At 49.9% G+C, this 19,115-nt stretch overlaps 1 protein-coding gene across 1 annotated transcript in view; it reads left to right on the forward strand.

Moving 5' to 3' along the window:
* The first annotated feature begins 205 nt into the window (after positions 1 to 205).
* LOC138249290 (extracellular calcium-sensing receptor-like) overlaps positions 206 to 19,115 on the forward strand; it is a 118,189-nt gene continuing 99,279 nt past the window's right edge. Inside the window, exon 1 of the mRNA XM_069203246.1 lies at positions 206 to 292. Within this exon, the coding sequence (XP_069059347.1) occupies positions 206 to 292 (87 nt within the window). The remainder of the gene's footprint in view (positions 293 to 19,115) is intronic.

Genomic DNA, 19,115 nt, shown 5'->3' on the forward strand with positions numbered 1-19,115 from the left:
GTTGGTACCCAACTTAACTTATGGTAGTGAAGCGATGCGTGGACAAGATGCAGCATGCTTAAATACAATAATAATACAAGTGTACAGGCAGCTATTCTGCCTTCGGCACGATGCATCCTCAGCACTAATGTGATCGAAGTTTGGGCAAGTCAACCAGATAATAGCCAGGAAAGGGGTCTATGCGTAGACTTGGTACAGAATAAGAATGAGTAAGAAGAACGAACTGTGCCAGGCGCTGTGGCAAGAACTTCAAAGAAGCAGCGGGACTCCCGCGTCCCTTTACCTGGAGCTGGTAATAAATGATTTGGGTTTGGATTTGAATGACATTTGAGAAAGTGCTACATCTTTAGCAAGTTTTAGGCGAGTAGTAAACAGTCGTATGAAGAGGCTCTCTTTGTAGGAAGATAAAGAATTATTATCAAAAAGATCACATGCATAGGGATGTTGAATGATTAGAAGTTCCTCTGATACCAAGTGTATTGTGAAGCTGGATGTCGTCAGTTTTAAAAAGAGGCTATTTTTATTTCCTCTTGAAAAAGCTGCCGGTGAAACAAGTAAGACCTTAAGAGAAGGGAGACCTTGACGGAGAGCTGTAGGTTATGTAAGGATGGAAGAGGAATCTACACACTTCCTATGTATTTGTCCTGCCCTAGCACAAGAAAGAAGATTCTCGTTAAAATCTCTTTTTAACTAACAGGCATATGAACATGTCGACAAGCAGTAATAGCATGTCTTAAGCCAAATGATCCAATGCTGAGTTCCTGAATGGTTAAATTCCTAGAAGCAGCAGAGAAGAAGGTGTTAGGTATTCAGAGTATAGGCTCTCTGCTGCAGCTGGCAGTGGAAAATAGGGACATCTATCAAGCGCATTAATTGTTTAACCAGTTCTGTACAAATGTTAACTCCATGTTGGATTGGACAATCAGTAGTTCATAGAAATGTCAACTATCATGGATAAATGGCTTATTACTCTTTCTTAGTATGGTGCTAATGCCCAGAAGGCAATAACCCAGCATGTCTTAAATCAAGAATAACCGTTTGCTTAGCTGCAGTAATCAACCAATGTTTACTAAAATACACAAATGGGTTGTTTGGCTAAAATTAAAATATTGTTCTATTATAACAGACTGAGAAGTGTCCAAAAATTAATCTGTGGATGTTAGAAATGGGGTCTCAGGTTGGTAGTCAGCTTGCACTCTGTCCAAGCAGGAACCGTCACTCTAGTCAGGGTAGTGGAGGAACAGACTTTGATAATCCCTGCTCACCTCCTTGATAGTTTGGCACAAGCAGTCAGGCTATCTCAAAGGCAATGTGTAAAGTATTTGTACTAGCTCACACAGTAATATAGTGAAAACACTACAAAATGGACACCACACCATTTTAGAAAAATAGGGAATATTGATCTAAATCAAACAAGACCAAAACAACAAAAATCGAACATACACAAGTCACGATATTAATTTTCATAGTAAAAAGAGTCTTACTCCATAGAAAACAATGGAAACATTGATTTTCCACAAAGTACGTGGTTTATGTAAAAAAGAAAGCTGCGCGGGTGAGCGTGCTTCGTAAAAGTAAGCAATGCGTGGATTCCTTACTCACTAGTGAGGCTGCGAATTGTTTCTTTTCCCTTTGGGTAGGCGATGTGTTGTTTTTTTCCCCTACTAGAGAGCGATGCATTGAATCCGGACAGGGCACCTCGGATACGCGCAGGTTAACAATGACTTTGATGCCCAGCGACGATGTAAGAGAAATCCTGGTTCCACGGAGATGGAAAACTGTGCTGTATGCGGTTTGCATCATTTTCAGAAGCTGCAAGTGGGTGTTGAGTCATTTCTCTCAGCCATGAGGCAGGTGGCGCTTATTTGTTTAGCTGCGTTGCAGGTGGTGCGTTGAAATTTTTCCCACACGGTTCCCTGAGTGTGGATTTCCATCCTTGTTCTACCACCTTCACCTTTCAATGGCCCAGTGACTGAATAGGACACCACTCGGCAGGGCAGGAGTCTCAGTTGAGAGTCCAGTTTTTGACAAAGGAAGTCTTTGATGGCCCTGAAACTTCAAAACAGGAGGCAAGCTCAGTTCAAGCCCTTGGCGATTCTTCACAAGCAGGAATACACTACAAAGTCCATTCTTTGTCCCCTTTCACATGCAGAAGCAGCAACTGCAGGATAGCCCAACAAAGCACAGTCACAGGCAGGGGCAGCACTTCTCTTCAGCTCTTCTCCTTGGCAGAGGTTCCTCTTGAATCCAGGAGTGATCTTGAAGAAATCTAAAGTATGGGGTTTTGGGACCACTACTTATACCCATTTCTGGCTTTGAGGTATGTAAACTTCAAAGGAAAGTCTCCGTAGTACACAAGATCCTGCCTTGCCCACGGAAGGCCCCAGACACACACCAGGGAGTTGGAAACTGCATTGTGAGAGGGCAGGCACAGCCCATTCAAGTGTAAGTGACCACTCCTTCCTCCACTCTAGTACAGATGGCCCATCAGGATATGCTGGCTGCTCCCCAGCACCGTTTGTCGCACTGTCTACAGGGGATTCACGTACAGCCCAACCATCAGTCTGACTCAGACAGGGAATCCACAAACATGCAGAGTCACAGAATGGTTTAAGCAAGAAAATGCTCACTTTCTAAAAGTGGCATTTTCAAACTGACAAACTAAAAACCAACTTTACCAAAAAATATATTTTTAAATTTTGAGTTCAGGGGCACCAAACTCCATATTTCATTGCAAAGCAATGTAAAGAATTGCCCCTGAAAGTAAATCCCAACCAAATATTTTGTGCCAGTTTGGATTACTTTTAATAAATCTGACCTGTTGGCTTCCTTAAACTGCCAGTCCCATCCTGCCATGCACTGAAGTCCTCTTTAACTGTACCCCAGCTGTGGCTGTAATATAGGGCAGAAAGGCCTAGTCAGGAGACCTGTTGAAGCTTTGGGGCCATATTCATGACCTGGTGTCATTCTTGCCCCACAAAGCGTGCAAACCTTAAGTGAGTTTTATGAACTCGCACAAGGCCACCTTGTCAGACCTGCGTGGCTTCATAAATCTTGAGTATTGTGATGCAGGCATTTCCATGGGTGTTGCGTGGGTGTTCCCATGCAACATCCATGGATTTTAATGCATTCCCAGGTTTATAAAACCTGCAAACCGGGGAATGTGCCAAAGAGATACACCTTGTCAGGTGAGGCATAACAAGGAAAAATATGGGTTGACTGAGGAATCAAAATAAAAATGTCCTACCCAAGGGCTCAGTGACCTTCTTCCACAGGAAGCCAATGAAGCTGTAGCCATAAACGTGCAAGATGTGAACAATTCAGTGTTCAGCAAATAAGTTGAGTAGCTGCATTTATGATGCAATGGAGTTGCTGCTCAAGACCCTCTCTATAAATGAAAGCAGGGTCTCAAAACCCCCACGGATGGTTTGCCGCACACTATGAATGTTTGATTGATTAATTTTTAAGTCTGAGGTGGCTAATAAATGGTGTTTCTGCTAGTACAACAGTTTCACAGCCTTCACTGTGTGTTTCCTGCTCATGTCACATCAGTGGAATCTTCCACCAAGTACCATGTTGTCCAAGAAATAGCACAACAATGGTTTTGCAGACCATTTGTGGAGTTGTACATTAAGGCTGAGATTTACAAAGACTTTTGTCTGGGTTTCCATTACTTTTTCTTGCCAGAAACCTGGCACAAATAGTAGTGATGCTATTTATTCACTACTATACCTGTGCAGTGTCAACAATCTAGCTCTCCTAGGTTTAGTCAGCAGAAATATTGGGAGCAAAAACTAAAGGTTCAGTGGGGACTCAGGCCCATACATATAGCACCTGGCTGTACTGCCCTGAGTCACAGGGAAAGGGCAGGAATGTACAGTATTTCAAAGGATTACAGTACATTTCTGTACTTTGTCCTGTGCTGGTGCCCTTTAGGTAGCCTACCTCCAATGCAGGCACCCTTGCACCATGGTGCAAAGTTACCTGCGTTGCATGCATGATTATTTTTTTGCAGGAAGAAACACCTTCCTGCACAAAAACAGCCCTGGGAGGCATTTTCCTCTTTCTATGTAGGCTGCAGACTGCAGCATACATCGAAAAAGGAAAAAACTACAAGAAATACAAATATTTCTGCTCGTTGCATCTCACTTAGGGATGCGTAAGGTTTCAGAGCATCCCCAGGTTTCCAAAGTCTTGTAAATCTGGGTATGCACCCACTAAAAAACCCATGGCACACCTTTCTAATGTGATTTGGGCTGCCTTGCCTTACTCCATATCTACAAGCATATTTCAAGCTACACAAAGTATCATAAAAATGATTTTGAGGTTTGTGCTGCCATTGTGTCACAAAATGTTAAGTAAGGGTGGTGCAAGGGGCCCGTATATATGCCCCTTAGTTTCAGGTTTGCAGGAGTATGCACCCAGTTCAGGTAGGGACCACTACTCTAGTCAGGGTAAGTGAAATGCACACTAAAAAGAAAATCTGTGCTCACCCTCTGGTAGCTCGGCACAGACCAGTCAGGCAATGTAACTCACACACACACACAGCAACACAATGAAAACACCTCAAAAAGACTTCACACATGTTTGAAAAATAGACAATAATTTTATGAATAAATCAAGGCCAACACAACAAAAATCCAATAAGTAGAGGTTGAGTTATGAATTTTAGAAGAATGAAAAAAGGTCTAGCACTTATAAGCAAAGAGCTCTTTAGGGGTTACGTTTAGGGGTCGTACTGGACCATTACAAAGTCAACAGTTCAAGCTGACTGCAATAGAACGAGGACCGGGTACAGCAGCCATGCAGGCATGGGGAACAGAGTACCTTGATCCTGGTCACAAACACAAGGTGCCAAGTCTGTTCACGAAGAGCTGTTGATGAGGTTGAGAAGCCAATGCACCAGGTTTCTCCACGCAGTAAAGGGATGCATTGATCTTCTTACAGGAGTGGCAGTGAGGTGGTTCCAATGCGGTGTTGATGCATTGGTTCTGAGGCCGATATGCTGGGCTTCTCCATGCAGTGAAGAGATGCGCCAATCTTCCTTCATCAGTGGCAGTGATGTGATGGTTCCAATGCAGCAACAATACAATTGCAAAGCCCTGGTTCTGAATGCGATGCACCAGTTCTGCTCCTTAAACAGGGTTGAAACGTCATTTGCTTCCTCCAGCATGCAGGAAATGAGTTGATTTTGCTGATGCAAGTGCCTGGGTCAACTTCAAGTGAACCAGACACAAGAGTAGAGGTAGATACTGGTATCCCTGAGTCTCTGGCAACAGGAGGCCAGCCAACAAGCACGTGGAGATCACTTTGGGGTGCAAGGCAGAGTCCGGCTCTCCCTCAGGTAGGCCAGAGAGCAGCAGTCAGCAGGGCAGCACAGCAGAAAAGCAGTCCTTCCAGGTCAGCAGTCAAGCAGAGTGACAGTCCTTGATGCAATACAGCATTTCTTCTGACAGAGTCTAATTTTAGGCCCAGAAGTGGCAGATTTGGTGGGGGTCAGAGAGACAGCACTTATACCTAGATGTGTCTTTGAAGAGGGGGTGACTTCAAAGAAGGGTATTTAAAGTACACAAGCATCCTTTCTTTTTCAGCCCTGGCTCCAGATTATCAGTAGGGGTTAATCAGGTCTATCTGTAGGGACAGGCCCTGCCTATCCAGGTGTGTCATCCTCTCCCACCCTTCCTGCCCAGGAAGAGCCATCAGAATGCAGATGAATGCAGATGAGCACTCAGACACACCTAACTTTCCTGTGTTTGTGGCTGTTTTGAGGGAATGCACAAAGGGTAGCTGTCACCCATCCCAAATGTTTATTGAGGCAGACTACAGGAACACAGAGCTTTAAGAGAAGAGACATTGAAACTTTCTACAAGTGGCATTTTTAAAATAGTGATGTTAAATCTGACCTTACCAATAAAAAGGATTTATAATTACCATTCCAGAGAAATGAAACATGACACAGCTACTCCTTTCTAATCAGGAATTACAATTTAAAAGTGTATAAAGGAATTCCTAATATTGACGAGAGGAGTAGGCCTCACAGTAGTGAACAATAAATTCAGGTGTTTTTCACTACCAGGACATTGAAAAATAAAAAATTCATGTCCTACCTTTTACTTATACCATACCCTGCCCTATGGGATACCTAGGGCCTACCTTAGGGGTGACATATATGTAATAAAAGGGGAGGTTAAGGCTTGGCAAGGGATTTTAAATACCAAGTCGAGGTGAAAGTAGAACTGCACACACAGGCTCCGCAGTGGCAGGCATGAGACATGTTTAAGAGGCTACTTAAATGGGTGGCACAGTAAGTGCTTCAGGCCCACTAGTAGCATTTAATTTGGAGGCCCTGGGTATATTGTATACCACTTTACAAGTGCCTCACAAGTAAACTATATATGCCAATTGTGTTTACACCAATGGTACCATGTTTAGGGAGAGAGCATATGCACTTTAGCACTGGTCAGCAGTGGTAAAGTGCTCAGAGTCCTAAGGCCAACAAAAATTATTTCAGCAAAAGAGGAGTGGGAAGGCCACCTGAGCCAATGTGTCAGCTCTTTAAATGCAAGATAACAGCCATGAACAAATAAAAGGAGGCCAGCCAAGATTGTGTTTGCCACAGTTTCATCCATTAGAGCTAGGAACATATTTTGCGGTTTAACAAAATCAACAATGTATTGAGCAGGTGACGCAGTATGTGGCCCTATACTACAGTCATACGCAGAGCCCGCAAGATCGTACAATGAATTAAATAAATATTCACTGGTAATATATGGTATGAGTCAAAGGTCATGAGCTCCACTTCAGAAAGTGCCAGTATAGTCTTTCATCCTCCGAAGGTCAATATGCTGTAGGCCATTGAGTTGGGTAACAGTAACATTGCTGTTAACAGATTTCAAATTAAAATGAGACTAACCAAACAGCATAAACATATTATTATTGAAATGCTTATGCAATTGACTCTTGTCCAATTTTCATTGTTTTAATACTGGATAATAAATTAAAACCAGGATCTAGAATGGGACCTCACTGGCAGCTGAGGTTAGTAAAAAGGCTATTAAATGCATGTTGTATACATGCTTATGGGCGAAAGTGATTTTGTATGTAAGGGAGCTCTATGACCATGTGTGCATGTGTGAGTGAGTGATAGTTTCAGTTAATGAGTGAGAATGTATGAGTTTGAGTAAGTCAGTGACAGTAAGAGTGAGTGAGAATGGGTGAGTGAGAATGAATGAGAGTGAGGCAGTGTGAGAAAGAGTGAGTGAATATAACTGAGTGACAATGAGTGAATCAGATTGATTGACAAATTATTTAGAATGAGTGATGGAGTAAGAGTGAGAAGGTGTAATAGAGTAATAATGATCATGAATGAGTGATAGTGAGAGTGAGAGTAAGTGCAATAGTGTGAGGGAGAATGCAGGGTTAAATGCCAGTGAGTGAGCTACTTAGGGCACACAAGGCAACATCACAACACAAAAGAAATGATGGACAGTGTTGAAACCTTTCAAACACTCATCCCCAGTCCCAAATCTGGGTTTAATCCATTGTTATTTTGCTTGCCGTGTCACCCCAGTTTTACCCAGCCATATTAAAATCTGTCTTGACCCTTTGTAGGGGTCTGGCCCTCTATGTAGTGTACAAAATAAAGAACACTGTGTAGGGGGTCCAGGCAACCACAAGTTGGTTTCCAGTGGCAAAAACTAGATCACCTAATGCTCTACTTTTTTAGGAAGCTTTGTCGAGCAGTTAGGCTATTCTTGGAGAAGTGTAAAGCATTGGCTGTATTCACAGCATCAATCATGTGACTCACACCCTCAAAGGAATAGCTCAAGACCAAGTTATAAATATTTCAGATGTTTATATAAGTTTTAAGTCCAAGATTATCAAAATTGGTTAAGTACTTTTTAACATATGAATTTTTGAAGTTTTATTAAATGCAGTCTTTCTGTGCGTAATTACACACCATAGGAATCAATAGGCAGTCACTTTTAAAAATACATATAAAATTGCACAGTTATGTTACCAGGTTTCGCTTTTGCAGGTTGGTTGAGGCCGTCCGTGGGCACACTGTGCCAACTGGAGAGGCTCAGACGGCTTCCGGTTCCGGCGGCAGCAGCATTGGAAAATCACTTGGAGCACATACAGGGCCACTTAGGGGGACCACTTGAAAAAGGGTGGTTCTTGCAGATTTAAAGGTAGTGGCTTGGGGTCCTCTTGGAGTGTCGAGGTTGCAAGGGGTATGAGACCCTGTAGGCACAGCTGGTTCCTCGTTGTAGGGCATTGGGCAGCCAAGTGCAGAGCGAGTTGCTAATCCAGGAGCTGTGCGCAATAGAGTCCCTTGGAGCTGGAGGTGAGTCATTTGGAGGGTGTCTTACAGGACAACAGGGGCCCTCTGGTGGGAGGTCCAGGGTGTTCCTGAAGTCCCTTCACTGGTGCTTCCTCCTGGTCCTTTTTAAACTCTGGGGGAGCTGGTTTTCTTGGTGTCCAACGTCCACTGTCTAGTACCTGGGGTATTGGCACGACTCGGCCACCGGAGGTGTTGGTCATTGTGGGTTGTTGGGTCTGGCTGTAACTTCCGGATCGGGAGATTTTGGCCAGTCAGTGAAGTGATCCTCACTGGGTTGTTGGTCTTTGTTGGTTTGCAGAGTGGTAACTCCACTCAGAAGGGAGATCTTGTGTGATTATTGAAGCCTGGAGGTCCTCTGGATTTCTTGAGGCCTGTTCAGTGCCCATCTCCTCCGCAGCGACGATTGTCGGGTCTTGGGTGCAGCAGGCAGGGTTTGGCGTCTTTTTCTGATGAAGCAGGTCCATGGTGCTTTGGATCTTCTTTGGTGCTGGTCTTCTTTGTCATTTTAAAACTAAAATCTTGATCTAGGGGTGCCCATTAGTTATTGAATGTAGTGAGCGTTTTAGGGGGAACCTGGTAGTGTCCAATGGGACACTTACCTTTCGGTGGCTATAAATACTATAGTGACAACTTCCTGTGGAAAGGGTCACTTCCCTAAACCTCATTGGCTATTTTCTCTTCATGCAAGATGGAGGAAAAGTGTTGGGGGGTTGAGTTTCAAGGGTGGTTAGCCCTTTGAAGCTCACCGCCAGGACAGTGCACATTCCTGAGGGAGAGGGTGTTAGCTTCTCCACCCAGGAAGGGCATTGTCTTACAAACCGGAGAGGCAGAGTTCTCCCCCAAGGTTTGTATGTTGGCTGTCTGGAGATGGCAGGTGGATACGACCAGTCAGCAACCATGCTAGGATAGTTAGCTTTTGCAAGGTGGCCCCTGGGTATATTTGGAGATAAATCCAATACTGGCACCAGTTTGGATTTATCACTCTGAGTTGTTTAATACCAAACAACCCAGGGTTCAGAGTGGCCATCATGTGGCTGGGAAACTCGTGTTGACCAGTGTCCAGCACACGTACTGAAAGAGCTGCTCTGTTCACTCACTATGTCCCAGGCTTAGCAAGGACACAGTGGGACATATTGCTCATGCAACGGTGCCCTCACATTTAATATGGAACACCCTGCCTTAGGGCTGTAAGGCCTGCCAGAGGGGTGTCTTACCTATAATAAATGCAGTGTATGGTGGACAGGCACACTGGCAGTGTGCGATGTCAAAGTTGTATTTTAGGTTTGCCCCAGAACACTCAGCCTGCTATGGCAGTGCTTGGTGCATCTGGATGCATAGCCCTAGAGTGGGACACAATCAGTGCTGCTGCCCTCAGGGGCCTACTCATAGTACCCCATGCCCTGGGCACATAGGGGGGTCATTCTGACCTCGGCGGTAAAAGGCCCTTACCGCCGGTCAGAAGACCGCCATAACACCGCCGCGGCCGCGGTTAACCGCCACGGTCATTCTGACCCACAACGGCCAAACCTCCAAAAATCCGACCTCCACTGCAGCCCGCCACATCAGCGGGCAGCGATAAACTGGAGATGACCAAACCTCCACCGTCACGCCAACAGAAATACGCCCATGCCATTACGACCCACGAATCCACGTGGCGGTCATTCAAACGCGGTATTCCATTGGCGCTACACACCGCCGCGGTCAGAATACACACACAGCACCAAAACACAGCCACATTGGACAATTCGAAATACACACACCTGATACACATACACACACCACTCCCACACAATCAACCAACTATAAAACACACACCCACATCACCCACAAACCCCTGCGACCATAATTACTGAGAGAAGGAGAGAGAGACACAGCAGACAACCCATAGCAAGACACACTGAGGCACACTACACCATCACACACACCACATAGTAGCACAAAGCACCACTAACCAACATACTTATCATCACATACACCACCCCACACCTCACCCACACCACCCCATGGCACCCCAAAGGCACCCACGCTTTTCTGAACAAGAACTCCGGGTCATGGTGGAGGAAATCCTAAGAGTGGAACCCCAGCTCTTCGGCTCGCAGGTGCAGCACACCAGTATAGGTAGGAAGGCGGAGCTATGGCAGCGGATCGTGGACAGGGTCAACGCGGTGGGACAGCATCCCAGGAATAGGGAGGACATCCGCAAAAGATGGAACGACCTACGGGGGAAGGTCCGATCGATGGTCTCCAGGCACAACATCGCGGTCCAGAAGACTGGCGGCGGACCCCCACCCACCCCTCCCGAATTTACATCATGGGAGCAAGAGGTCTTGAACATCCTGCATCCTCAGGGCCTCGCTGGAGTAGCCGGAGGAATGGACTCTGGTAAGTCCAATCTCAACTACTATATCCCCCACACCCCACCAGCATGCCAACCCACACCCCCACCCTCACCCCCAACCCCCCAGCACACATCCTCCCTGACAATGTCTCACCAGCACAACCCACCCATCCCAACACCAAACCCTGCATGCCAACACAAACCATGGACACCCATCACCTAAGCATGACCACTGCACTACCCCCCCCCACCAACTACCCTCACAACACCTCCCTCAAGGGAATGCCTGCACTGGGGGACAAGGGCACCCATAACACGCACGCTATTGCACACACAGAAACAATAACCAAACTCTCTTACCCCATGCAGGACCCGAACGACAACACACCAGCCAGGAGGGTCCAGAAGTGTCCATCCCACCACCGGAACAGGCCCACACTGAGGATAGCAGCTCTGTCGACAGTGAACCTGATGACCAGCCCGGACCATCGGGGACCTCTGGGCAGTCGGTTCCCCTCAGGCAGCCACAGGCCACACCAGACCCGACCCCCTCTGCCAACACCAGCACAGCTCCCACCCAGCGGGCCCATGCCTCTGTCTCTAGGACAGCTCAATCAGCGGTGTGTCTGCCACTACAGGGCACCCAGGCTAACCCAACACCCCAACAACAACAGGGACCTGGGGGCAGTGGTAGCGGGCACACCGGCCAGGGGACAGAGGCCGGGGGAAACCGGGCAGCTCGGAGGGCTGCTGTGCGACAGGGGGGGGAGGAGAGGCCCAGGGAACCCACTCTCCAAGAGGCCCTCACCACCCTCATGGGGGCCTACCACCACTCCCAAGAAACGATGGCGACGGTACTGGCCAGGTTCACTGAGATCCAGGCACAGCAGGAGGAACGCTACATGGGGTTCAGGGAGGAGCTGAGAATCATCGGGACCGCAATGGGGACCATCGTCCTGGCCCTCAACAGGATAGAGGACGCGTTGCGGGACCATGGTGCACCACACAGGGCCCCTGTCACTAGCCCGGACCAGGAACAGCCTACCACCTCCGCCGGCGCTAGTGGACAGGAGGTCCCAACACCTCGACAGCCCCCCAGAACCCCACCTCCTGCTGAAGAACAACCACCCCGTAAGAGGAGCCTGAGACCAAAAAGAAAGACAGAGTAGGATGTCAAGACCCCCGCCAGCAGGACATACCCCCTCAAGTCTTCCCACTGTCCCACATTGCCACCCTGTCCAACCATGAACTGCCTATGCTCCATCCTTCCACAGGCAAAAGGACAATGCACCTGTGAGACTGAGAACTGGACTCTGCCATGGATATTCCTCCACCCCCACCCATCACCCTTAGAATCACATGTACCGATATCTAGCACTGTAAATAAATCACATTTTGCACACAAATCTGTTTTGAGTCATGCTGTATTATTAACAAATGTATTACATATTACTGTTCAATATCTGTTCTGTCAATTAGTCATGACAACATACCAATGTCAATAAGCTGTATTTCATGGGCGAACCAAGCAGAAGTCAGGTACTGAGTCAGACAGCACTGAGAAGGGAAGGGAAAGGCGAAAATTAATGAAAAACATCTGGGGGGAACTACAGAAAGTACAGATGCAGGAGGCTATAAGCAATTGTGAAATGGCGTGGGTGATTCTTACCTGTGTGTTACTGGAAATACTGTTGTATCACTCTGTCCCTATTGTCTGTGTCGTCCTCAGAGTCTTCCTCCTCTTCACTCTCCACAGGCTCCACGGCTTCTACAACACCACCATCTGGACCATCCTCCTGCAGGAAAGGCACCTGGCATCGCAAAGCCAGGTTGTGAAGCATACAGCACGCCACGATGATATGGCACACCTTCTTTGGTGAGTACATTAGGGATCCACCAGTCATATGTAGGCACCTAAATCTGGCCTTCAGGAGGCCAAAGGTTCGCTCAATCACCCTCCTAGTACGCCCATGGGCCTCATTGTACCGTTCCTCTGCCCTGGTCCTGGGATTCCTCACTGGGGTCAATAGCCATGGCAGGTTGGGGTAACCAGAGTCACCTATTAGCCACACACGCTGTCTCTGTAGCTGTTCCATCACATAGGGAATGCTGCTATTTCGCATAACATACGCGTCATGCACTGACCCTGGGAACTTGGCATTTACATGGGAGATGTACTGGTCAGCCAAACAGACCACCTGGATATTCATTGAATGGTAATTCTTCCTGTTCCTGTACACCTGTTCATCGTCCTTTGGGGGGGACTAAAGCCACATGGGTCCCATCAATTGCACCAATGATGTTGGGGATGTGTCCAAGGGCATAGAAATTAGCTTTCACTGTAGGCAAATCACCCTCCTCTGGGAAAATGATGTAGCTCCGCATGAGTTTCATCAGGGCAGACAACACTCTGGATAAGATCTTGGAAAACATAGGCTGAGACATCCCAGATGACATGGCCACTGTTGTCTGGAATGAGCCACTTGCAAAGAAATGGAGGACAGACAGAACCTGCACTAGAGGGGGAATTCCTGTGGGTTGGCGGATGGGGGACATCAGGGCTGGCTCCAGCTGGGCACACAGTTCATGGATGGTGGCTCGGTCAAGTCGGTATCGTAGTATTATATGGCGTTCTTCCATTGTCGACAGGTCCACCAGCGGCCAGTACACGCGAGGATTCCTCCTTCTCATCGCTAGTCCCAGCGGACGGTGCCTAGGAAGGAGAATATGGAGTACAGAGTCAATCCACTCACAGGTACGTACAACACAGCTTGCACAGTACACGTAAATGTATGGTTTGATATGTTTGTATGTGTGCCATTGCAAGGCCTAGGCCTGTGTGACGCATTAGAAATTAAGCCATGTGGGCCCTTGAAATGGCCGATGCCTGACCTGTGAAGTGGGACAATGGGATGTGTGTTCACTGCGCTGGCGGGGCACACCGTGGCGGTAGGCGGTCGAAGACCGCTGTGCGAAGACGCATTGGTTAACATTGAAGCCTATGGGTTTCAGGAGCCAATGACGATGTGCGTGACCGCCATTTTCTATCTGCTCAATCACTCGAGACCTGATCATCCACAGGAGAGGACCTATACTGCAAGTGCTGCTGTGAACTCGGTCTGGAAGTGACAATGGCTGCTGCTACTGGTGAAAGGGCCCCCGCCTTCAGTTCAGAAGAGTTGGAGAAGCTCGTGGACGGGGTCCTCCCCCAGTATGCGCTACTCTACGGTCCTCCAAACCAACAGGTGAGTACACTCAGTGCACATTGAATGGGTTATGCCTGTGTGGAGTGGGGGGGATGTAAGTTGGTGGGGTGTGGAGGGAATGAGGAGTGCAACGCACGACAGATGAGAGAATGGGAACCATGGCAAGGTTGGGGAGGGGGGGGCATGTACTCCAAACATGCAGATATGTGACGGTTTCACTTTCCCACCCTGTACATGTCAAACAGGTGAGCGCCCATCAGAAAATCGATATTTGGTGTGCCATCGCCAAGGAAGTCCGGAACTTGGGGGTCTACAACAGACGGGGCACCCACTGCCGCAAGAGGTGGGAGGACATCCGCCGCGGAACGAGGAAGACCGCTGAAACACTGCTGGGGATGGCCTCCCGACCTAGGAGGGGTGCCAGTCGCACCATGACTCCCCTGATGTCCCGGATCCTGGCGGTGGCCTACCCTAATTTGGATGGGCGCTTGAGGACAGCACAGCAGACACAAGGGGGTGAGTATCTGCACATTCTCCTATCTGTATGCGCAGTGGAGGCGTCTGGGTGGGGGAGGAGGGCTGTGGGTGACATTAGGCCAGGGCGCTCTCTGTAGTGTAGTCCTCTCCCTTAGGCATGGCCCTGTGCCCCCGCCCCCCACCTCTGTAGGGTGACAAGTGCAGCTACCCATGCTCCAGCATCACACATGTGCGCGTCTGTTGTCCCTAGACCTTTTTGCCTAGTCAGAAGTACGGAGTAGTGTACCCCAAGTTCGCGACTTAGTGCACGAGGCACCTGTGTCTGTCCTCTCCGCCAAGGGTATTGATAAGGCATGCACTCAACTTTGTTTAATTTCTCCCCCCACCCTAAATCTTTGTCTTCTTGTGTTTTAGCATCATCAGGCGGAGGAGATTTGGCGTCGGAGCAGGAGGGAGCTGCAGGTCACCAGGCCCCGGTGGGCACTGACACAGACACCGAGGGCACCAGTGAACCGGAGGGCGAGGGGAGCACCACAACGGGGGCCGGTGGAGACACCAGCGACACGGACACGTCCTCGTTTGGGAGCTCCCCAGCGGTGGCGGCACCATCTGTGCCCCCCGCAACAACAGGTACAGCCGCCACCCAGCGCACCAGCACCGCCCTCCCAGCAGCCCCTCAGTCTTCGCTCCGTGGCCGCTCGGCCAGGAAGGCGCGCGTCTCCTTCACCCCAGGCACCTCAGCCCCTGCCTCTGTCACCCCTGCTGCCCTCAGTGAGGAGGTCATTGACCTCCTTCAGACCATCATTGTTGGGCAGACTACCCTTTTGAATGCCATCCAGGGGGTGGAAAGGGAGGTGCATCGAAGCAATGCCTACCTGGAGGGCATTCATTCGGGTCAGGCTGCCCATCAACGATCGTTCAATGCTCTGGCCTCAGCACTGACGGCAGCCATTATCCCTGTTTCCAGCCTGCCTCCACCCTGTCTCTGTCTCCTGTTCCTCAGCCTATCCCATCCACACCATCAGACCAGCCTGCACACACCTCAACACCCAAGGGAAGCTCATCCAGACACAAGCACCACCGATCCCACAAACACTCACCCAAGCAACACCCAGATGCAGACATTCCAACAGTCACTACCACCTCTGTGTCCCCCTCCTCCTCGTCTCCCTCCTCCCTCCCTGTGACGTCTACACTCACACCTGCATGCACACCACCATCAGCCAGTGCTTCCATCACCAGCACACCCTCCACTACAGTCCGCACACCACCCCCACTGCCATGTACACGTCCCCTGTGTCCTCTCCCACTGTGTCTGTCACCCCCTCTTCCAAGACACACAAACGCAGGCAGACACCCAAACAACAGCCATCCACCTCACGACAGCCTACGTCACAATCACCTGCACCCAAGGACAGCACACCTGACTCTCCGACAACCACATCCTCTTCCTCCACTCCCATCACCACTACTCCTACCCTTTACCTTGGTCCTAAAAAAGTTTACCTCTCTAATCTTAACCTCTTTCCCTCCCCTGACCCACCCCCTCCATCTGCTAAGAGTTCCAAGAGCACCTCAGCCACCACCAGCCCAGCTTCGAGTGTCACTGTGGTGCATGGGTTCTGGAGCCCACCCTTTGGTGGCAGTGACACTTCAATCAGCAGCAAGGAGACAGCCAGCCCCCCCCCCCCAGGCAAGAGGACCCGGAAAGTAAAGGGCCGCCGTGAGAGGACTGACACGGATGCCCCCAAGGAGCAAAGTTCGGCCACTTCACCTGCCACAACATCCAGGGGAGGCAAGGGCCTGAGAGCCCCATCTAAGGAGCGGAAGGACAGCAGGGCGGAGAGGACAACCACCAGGAACGCGGAGCAGGAGGGCCCGACAAGCCCCATCCCGGCTGCAAGGGCCGACACCAAAGGGCCCAGGACTCCGTCCCCGAAGGGGCCTGACACAGCACGGTCGGAGGGCGAGTGAGCAGGGTGTCCAGGCCAGGTCTGACTCCCTTGACATACTGCAAGAGCACCGCTGAACAGGGCCCCGCCGTGAAGACAGGTACCGCTGAACAGGGCCCCGCCGTGCAGAAGAGCACCGCTGAACAGGGCCCCGCCGTGAAGACAGGTACCGCTGAACAGGGCCCCGCCGTGCAGAAGAGCACCGCTGAACAGGGCCCCGCCGTGCAGAAGAGCACCGCTGAACAGGGCCCCGCCGTGAAGACAGGTACCGCTGAACAGGGCCCCGCCGTGCAGAAGAGCACCGCTGAACAGGGCCCCGCCGTCTCAAGCACCGCTCCGCTGGGCCCTTCCATTCAAGCACCGCTCCGCTGGGCCCTTCCTCTCAAGCACCGCTCCGCTGGGCCCTTCATCTCAAGCACCGCTCCGCTGGGCCCTTCATCTCAAGCACCGCTCCGCTGGGCCCTTCCTGTCAAGCACCGCTCCGCTGGGCCCTTCCTCTCAAGCACCGCTCCGCTGGGCCCTTCATCTCAAGCACCGCTCCGCTGGGCCCTTCATCTCAAGCACTGCTCCGCTGGGCCCTTCATCTCAAGCACCGCTCCGCTGGGCCCTTCCATTCAAGCACCGCTCCGCTGGGCCCTTCATCTCAAGCACCGCTCCGCTGGGCCCTTCCATTCAATCACCGCTCCGCTGGGCCCTTCATCTCAAGCACCGCTCCGCTGGGCCCTTCATCTCAAGCACCGCTCCGCTGGGCCCTTCCTGTCAAGCACCGCTCCGCTGGGCCCTTCCTGCAAGCACCGCTCCGCTGGGCCCTTCATCTCAAGCACCGCTCCGCTGGACATCACCATGTCATGCACCGCTGCGCTGGGTCCCGCCGTCTCAGGCACTGTTTATGGTTCACTGTGCCCACCATGCCTCCTCCTTGACCAGTGGAGACTGTCATCCACCGGATGGACTGTGGCTTTGCACTCCCCAGGATGGTGCAGTGGGCACCCCACCCACTGTAGAGACATTGAGAGACTGTGGCTTTGCACTCCCCAGGATGGTGCAGTGGGCACCCCACCCACTGTAGAGACATTGAGAGACTGTGGCTTTGCACTCCCCAGGATGGTGCAGTGGGCACCCCACCCACTGTAGAGACATTGAGAGACTGTGGCTTTGCACTCCCCAGGATGGTCCAGTGGGCATGGTGGCTCCTCGTGGATCTGGCGTCGTGGACTCATGTGGCTGTGGTGGCCCCCCCTTCCCTTCCCCCTGAGGTGCCTGTAGTTTTAACATCAGATGCCCCTGCAGTGTTCTCTCCAAAGGACTCAGGTCTCGTGTGTGGGCTTTGCCCTTGTTTCGCAGAACATTGGCCCACGGACATGTTAGATTCGTAGGATGTGCAGGACTTGTTACTTCAGTGATACACTGATGTGTATATATTTTTGGTTTTTGTAAATATTTATCACGGTTGCTCAATTATTTCCAGGTGCTTTTTTTGTACATAAATATTTATTCAAAATTTGGTTGTGTCATTGTATTTTTAAAGGGTGTTTGTGTGGTGTCACTGTGACTTGCTGCTCTGCATTGGTGTGTACATATTGGGGGGGTGGGGGGGTCGCATATGTGTATGCCCGTAACCTTTGGTCCTCCCCCCTCCTGTGTGTCGTAGGTGCAGTACTCACCGTTGACGTCTGCGCCGGAGTTCGTACTCGTGGTAGATGAGCAGGTAGACGAGAGCAGGTATGATGTTCAATTCGGGTTCCATGCTGTCCGGATTCCGCGTGGAGTGTCTCGAGGTGAGCGTTTTCCATTGAAAATGTCTGTTTCCGCCGTGTTTTTATCGGCAGGGCTCCTGCCCCGGAAAAGGTGGCGGATTGGTGGGTCGTGATAGGGTGGGCGGTGCATTATCTGCCGCCTGCCTGTTGGCGGTGACCGCCGCGCTGTTTGTTTGTTCCGCCGTGGCGGTCGGAGTGTTAAAGCGGCGGCCTGTTTTGGCGGTTCCCGCCAGGGTCAGAATTGCATTTTTTGGACCGCCGGCCTGTTGGGTATGCCCAGACATGGGTCCTGTGCTCACTGTGCCACTGGATTCATACTAGCTTGATTGATGAAAGATGGTATCCTGAGACTGGTCCCAAGATACTCGTTTCCCATTCATGGAGGGCCCAACCTGCCAGTTCTGCCTGGACTGTTCCCATGGGAAAGGGGGTCACAACTAATTTACATATGGTTGAATACAAAACAGGGGGGCATGATAAGCAAAAGAATAATGGATTAAACCCAGATCTGTGACTGGGGGAGAGTGTTGGAAGAGATTCAGCACTCCATTCTTCATCCTTTTGTGTTTTTAAAGTTGCATAAGTGGGAAGGGTATGTGCAGATGTGGGTCATGTGCTCACTGTGCCACTGACTTTAAGCTAGTTTGGCTGATGAAGAGTGATACCCTGAAACTGGTCCCAGGATGCTTGTTTCTTGTCCAGGGAGGACCTGACCTGGTAGTTCGGGCTACTGTGACTGGGGTAGGTGTTTGAAAAGTTTCAGCACTCGGTCCATCATCCTTTTCTGTTGCAAAAGTATTGGATCTAACCTCTTTCAATGGTCATGTCAGCTACTTGATGTAAGTAATAGCTAAAATTGACATTTGTGTTGTGCTGTTTAATTAATGAGACAGTTATTATGAAACCTGAGTGATGTCATTTATTGTGATATCATCAGGGTTAAGGTCATGTGAAATCACTTTCTGAGAAGATTAAGGGTCAAAGGTAATTTCCTGTGGCATCATTAGGGCCAAAGGATGTCTAACGTAATTTCTGCTAACC

Source organism: Pleurodeles waltl, chromosome 8 (genome assembly GCF_031143425.1).
Source record: "Pleurodeles waltl isolate 20211129_DDA chromosome 8, aPleWal1.hap1.20221129, whole genome shotgun sequence".
NCBI classification, from domain to species: Eukaryota; Metazoa; Chordata; class Amphibia; order Caudata; family Salamandridae; genus Pleurodeles; species Pleurodeles waltl.